The 6,090-nt window shown below is 41.7% G+C and overlaps 1 protein-coding gene across 1 annotated transcript; it reads left to right on the top strand.

The window, feature by feature from the left end:
• The first annotated feature begins 1,138 nt into the window (after positions 1–1,138).
• On the top strand, positions 1,139–6,090 carry LOC122015454 (pyrophosphate-energized vacuolar membrane proton pump-like). Its single transcript, XM_042572343.1, has 8 exons — positions 1,139–1,509; positions 3,341–3,915; positions 4,119–4,498; positions 4,578–4,664; positions 4,754–5,084; positions 5,164–5,574; positions 5,648–5,707; positions 5,777–6,090. The coding sequence occupies exons 1-8, from the start codon at positions 1,263–1,265 to the stop codon at positions 5,981–5,983; spliced, it is 2,298 nt and encodes a 765-aa protein (XP_042428277.1). The 5' UTR covers positions 1,139–1,262; the 3' UTR covers positions 5,984–6,090.

Here is a 6,090-nt window from a genome sequence, read left to right as displayed (position 1 = left end):
GACTTAAACTTAGTTTATCCAATTATTATCTGTTAATTCAAACTTATATAATTGTTTAGAATTTTTTACATTCTCAACTTTAGTTAGGTTAGTTAGTTCACGAGTTTTACATTTCAAATTTGCTTGCTCATTTTAAGATTAATTACATAACTTATTTAATTGACCTATTATTAAGTCAATGCTAATGTTTCTTCATAAATGTTTGGTTCTTTCCTGCCGGAGAAAATTTTAAAATAGGGTCACAATTAAAAAAGGGCAAAAATTATTTTTTTAAATCATCCCGTTTTTTTATTTTTATTTATTATTATTATTATTAAATTTTTTTTTATCAAAAAACACACTATTCTACCCACCTCTATCAAATAACACAACTACGTTTGCTCAATATTATTAAATCATACATCGCTGAACCAATTATATGAACAAAATTAATCTGTATTTGTCTCCGGGGCCATGATATTAAGATAGGATATTTAAATTATCATTCAGATATGTATGATTCAATTTTCAACTATGATTTATTTATAGGATTTTTTTCTTCAAATGAAAGGTACAATTAAAAGATATTGAACTTTTAAGTTGACAATCACACGTATTTTTCGATTGATCCTAATAATTAATAAAAAAAAATTATGAGATTAAATTGATCATTTTAAAAATAATCAATGAGATTAATTATTAAATTTATTTTATTTAATAATATTCATATTATATCGGCTATAATAATTGACCGACCAGATTCATATTTTTTTCCTGACCCTGAAAAAAACAGAGTTAAGGAGTATATTGGTAAAATGACAAAAAAGATGGGTGTGCTTTAGTAAATTTCCATTTAAATTCCTTTTTTTTTATTCTACGGAATTCAATTCTGTCATTATCCTTCTAGTAAACTACACTTTCTGCTTAATTTTTTAAAGCGATGGGTAAAATGAGACTCTCTAACTTTACGATGGACCCCGCAGGCTCCTTGTTTCAGGACCCGGGTAGGTTGTAGCGTCACAAATTCGTAGGGCCCAAAAGGTTGAATGTTAATTTTCGCCGTGTCGGATGTCCCGCGAGTTCACCTCGATTAACGGGATCCAAAATGCCTTCTCTCTCCTCAGGCTTCGCCTATAAATTGTTAAACCTCCGGACCTCCCGGCGTCGTGTGAGATCAGCGAGTGAGGCGGAGCTCGATTGGAAACCCTGGAAGTTATTTCTCTTCGCATTGGCAGATCGGTCGATCTCCAAGCGTATTGGACGCCGGAGTTGCAGATCCGGAGATGGGGGCGGCTATTCTTTCCGATTTACTGACCGAGGTCCTGATCCCGGCGTCGGCCGTCGTCGGGATCGCGTTCGCGCTGATGCAGTGGGTCCTGGTCTCCAAGGTAAGACTCTTGCCATCGGAGGGCGACGCGGCGGGCACCGGCAAGAACGGATACTCCGAGTACTTGATCGACGAGGAGGAGGGGCTCAACGATCACAACGTGGTGGTCAAGTGCGCCGAGATCCAGAGAGCCATTTCAGAAGGTGAGAGCTTTATGTAGATCTGGCCCTTGTTGTTTTTTTTCCCGTCAGATCTGGGCGCTTCAATGTCAGTTCGAAGTGTCTGCGTGAAGTTTCATGCGCAGAAGAAGTGTCGTTTTAGGTAACTGGATCTGCTATTTTTTTTTTCTTCTTGGGGTATATTTTAAAATAAAATTAACTCAATCGTCAAAATAACTCCTTTAGGTTTACCTTTTAATCTATTTCAATTTTGTCTTGGTATGCGGTTTCCGAAACATTCTGTCGAATTGTGTACGCTAAACTCCTTGAAATGGAGTCTTAGTCAGATCCTGGATTGGAACTTTTGATCTATAGTAATCTACAATTTGTTTTCCTACTTTCCGAATCGTGCGTTTTTTCGAATTTGGTTCCTCATGTTGCAATGCAAATGCACACTAATTATTTATGCAACGATTTTATCTTCCCGGTACCATCATGTGAAAATGAGATTTTGTTCTATTGATTAGTTTATAATATCATCGTACCTTATTATCTTGTCAGATCAAGTCTGGCGGTCAGCTGTAAGGCTACTGCTGTAGCGGATCCCACTTGTTCTCTGCTGGCATATTCTATTAAGAAATTAGATGTTAGCCTCAAATCTTGTATGATATGTGACCTAATAGATAGGTCTTTATTAATCACTATAAGAAAAATGAATTAAAGTCAACAATTATAACTGCTAATTTGCGTGTTTTAATTTGTTGGGTAGTGTAAAATGATTTTTAGGTCGTGGCTGTGTGCTTCAAATCGAATTGCTAATCTCTTATGTAAGACAGCTGTAAGTAGGCAATATCTGATATTGAAGCCAAAGCAATCTGTAGTGCAAGCTTTGATACTCTGTGTTGCGCCCCAGGGCGTAGCGCAGAGTACCGTAACATAAGTTGTTGATCAGACAACTACCCTAGCGCTAGGTTGGTAGGGGTCCGAACTTAGGACCGGAGTTCCCCTTTATTCTGGCGCGCTCACCGGGCTTAGGTCCCCGGATCATACAACCATCCCAGAACATATCTTGTTTGATTCTGGCGCGCTCACTGGGCTTAGGTCCCCAGATCATACCACCATCCCAGAACATATCTTGTTTGATTCTGGCGCGCTCACCGGGCTTAGGTCCCCGGATTATACCATCATCCTAGAACATATCTTGTTTGATTCTGGCGCGCTCACTGGGCTTAGGTCCCCAGATCATACCACCATCCCAGAACATGTCTTGATTGATTCTTCTAATAAAAGAATGCTTCTTACAAGGCTGAAATGTTTAAACAAATTCTAAAAATGCTTAAACAAGATGGTGGGCGTATGATATCTCTGGCGTAATGGCCAGGGGTCGATTCTCAGGAACTGACGACCTGGGGTTTACCCCGCTATGCGCCTATGGCTGTGTAACTTCATGAACCTCCCTCCATATCCGTGGGGCCGACACTAGGGGGGCCGCTAAGGTAGCGGATCTACTTTTTTTGATACTCTGTGTTGCCCCCACAGTGTAACCGAGTTGGTACTTGGGTCATTTGATACTCTGTGTTGTCTGGTCAATGGAATTTGTAAAGCTGGAACTTCATTGGCCATGTATCCAAATGGAGAAATTACTAAGCAGTCGTTTTGTTTTGCTTCCATAGAATCTGAAGTATATAATTCTTGAAAGATAATAATGTAGAATGAGATGCCAAAGGTTGTGTTTTTTTTATCCAGGCAGATTTTAACTTTGATTCTTCTTTTTCAAAGAATATTTTCCCCTTTTTTTCACTCAACTTAGGTTAACTTCAATTTTGTAAATAAATTATTCACATTGACATGAGGTTTCTACTAACATTTTGAACAGGAGCTACTTCTTTCCTTTTCACTGAATACCAGTATGTTGGAATTTTCATGGCTATTTTTGCCGTACTGATCTTCCTCTTCCTTGGCTCTGTCGAGGGATTCAGCACAAAGAGCCAACCCTGCACTTACAGCAAGGACAAGACTTGCAAGCCAGCCCTTGCCAATGCCATCTTTAGCACATTGTCTTTCTTACTTGGAGGTATCACCTCTGTGGTGTCTGGATTCCTCGGCATGAAGATTGCAACATATGCCAATGCCAGGACAACTCTGGAGGCAAGAAAGGGTGTTGGGAAGGCTTTCATCACTGCATTCCGATCAGGCGCAGTGATGGGCTTTTTGCTTGCTGCTAATGGCCTTTTGGTTCTTTTCATTTCAATTAACTTGTTCAAATTGTATTATGGTGATGACTGGGAAGGTCTTTTTGAGGCTATCACTGGCTATGGCCTTGGTGGGTCTTCCATGGCTCTCTTTGGTAGGGTTGGTGGTGGTATCTATACTAAAGCTGCCGATGTTGGGGCTGATCTGGTTGGAAAAGTCGAGCGAAACATTCCTGAGGATGATCCAAGGAACCCAGCTGTAAGAATCTCCTCAAGCATCTCTTTTCCTTGTCACTGCTCAATCAATAATTCTATCGTCATCTCAAATCCTCAAGCTTTTAAAACTTGTAATTCTTGCTATGTCTGCATCCACGCAAGTGCCAGAGCCACTCTTTGCCCAAGAGGGTTTCTTTTGAATTTTGTTTATGTTCTATTGATGATATCTTCTGATACTGTTTACAGGTTATCGCCGACAATGTCGGTGACAATGTCGGGGATATTGCTGGAATGGGATCAGATCTCTTTGGCTCTTATGCTGAGTCTTCATGTGCAGCTCTAGTTGTTGCTTCAATATCTTCCTTTGGAATTAACCATGATTTGACAGCAATGCTATACCCTCTACTGATCAGCTCCATGGGAATCATTGTTTGTCTGATCACCACGCTTTTTGCTACTGATTTTTTTGAGATTAAAGCCGTGAAGGAGATTGAACCTTCATTGAAGAGGCAACTCATTATCTCCACAGTTCTCATGACCGCTGGAATTGCACTTGTTAGTTGGGTAGCACTCCCATCCACCTTTACAATCTTCAATTTTGGTACCCAGAAATCTGTTAAAAACTGGTAATTTATTTCCAGCCCCAATCTTTGTTCTTCTTGCTAAATTTGAGAAGGTAACTTATTGTCTGAGTTGTACCGGTAGGGAGCTCTTCGTCTGTGTAGCTATTGGCTTGTGGGCTGGTTTGGTGATAGGATTCGTAACCGAGTATTACACAAGTAATGCTTACAGGTAGTCAACCTTGTTCTATGCTCTCCCAATTGTTTGTTCTTTTGATAATCCGCTTTCTTGATTCATTTTCGTTTGATCTTTACTTTCAGCCCTGTGCAAGATGTTGCTGATTCCTGTCGAACTGGAGCTGCTACCAATGTCATCTTTGGCCTTGCTTTGGGATACAAATCTGTCATCATTCCAATTTTCGCAATTGCTGTCAGTATTTTTGTTAGCTTCAGTTTGGCAGCCATGTATGGCATTGCAGTTGCTGCCCTTGGAATGTTGAGCACCATCGCTACCGGCCTTGCCATCGATGCCTATGGGCCTATCAGTGACAATGCTGGTGGAATCGCAGAGATGGCTGGCATGAGCCACAGAATTCGCGAAAGAACTGATGCTCTTGATGCCGCCGGCAACACCACTGCCGCAATCGGAAAGGTGAAAATGATCAGCAGTTGTGTATTCATTCATTCATTCGCCTCTTTAAGTTCTTGCAAATGTATTTGTTATCCGTCAGGGCTTTGCAATTGGCTCAGCTGCCTTAGTGTCCCTTGCACTTTTTGGCGCCTTTGTGAGCAGGGCAGCAATCCCGGCCGTGGACGTCCTCACACCCAAGGTTTTCATTGGGCTGCTCGTCGGCGCCATGCTCCCCTACTGGTTTTCAGCCATGACCATGAAGAGCGTTGGCAGTGCAGCTCTCAAAATGGTGGAAGAAGTTCGCCGGCAGTTCAACACCATTCCTGGCCTCATGGAGGGAACTGCTAGACCAGACTACACAAACTGTGTCAAGATATCGACTGACGCCTCCATCAAGGAGATGATTCCTCCCGGTGCGCTAGTCATGCTAACTCCCCTCGTCGTCGGGACTCTCTTCGGAGTCGAAACTCTCTCCGGCGTCCTTGCAGGCTCTCTTGTTTCCGGAGTTCAGGTCTGTAGCCCTCCTCCCCACATCCAAACTTCATCCTCACATCAATCTGAATTCAAAATTCTGTCTTGAACAGATTGCCATCTCTGCATCAAACACTGGTGGTGCATGGGACAATGCCAAGAAATACATTGAGGTGAACATCTTCAAACACTCTTAACAGAAACCATTCAATTCCTTATTTTTTTCTCCTTGTGTTGATTAGGCTGGAGCTTCCGAGCACGCCAAGTCGCTTGGCCCGAAGGGCTCGGACCCCCACAAGGCTGCCGTGATCGGCGACACGATCGGCGACCCACTCAAGGACACATCCGGGCCATCCCTGAACATCCTCATCAAGCTCATGGCCGTGGAGTCTCTAGTGTTTGCTCCATTCTTTGCCACTCATGGTGGTCTACTCTTCAAGCTATTTTAAGATGCATTTTATTTAATTCGCTTTCAAGTTATCCATGCCATTTGTATCAGAGCATTACATATATATATATTTTTTCTTTTTGCTCCTGGCTAAAATTTATGTAATAA

Source organism: Zingiber officinale, chromosome 8B (genome assembly GCF_018446385.1).
Source record: "Zingiber officinale cultivar Zhangliang chromosome 8B, Zo_v1.1, whole genome shotgun sequence".
Lineage (NCBI taxonomy): Eukaryota > Viridiplantae > Streptophyta > Magnoliopsida > Zingiberales > Zingiberaceae > Zingiber > Zingiber officinale.
The sequence above is the reverse complement of the archived record's forward strand: the minus strand, read 5'-3'. Positions and strand labels throughout refer to the sequence as shown.

Excerpts from the sequence above, each read along its gene's own strand:
- LOC122015454 (XM_042572343.1), top strand. The coding sequence starts at position 1,263 with ATGGGGGCGGCTATTCTTTCCGATTTACTGACCGAGGTCCTGATCCCG. Across the intron at positions 5,085-5,163 it reads CCACTGCCGCAATCGGAAAG|GGCTTTGCAATTGGCTCAGC; the intron begins GTGAAAATGATC and ends GTTATCCGTCAG. Across the intron at positions 5,575-5,647 it reads CTCTTGTTTCCGGAGTTCAG|ATTGCCATCTCTGCATCAAA; the intron begins GTCTGTAGCCCT and ends TGTCTTGAACAG.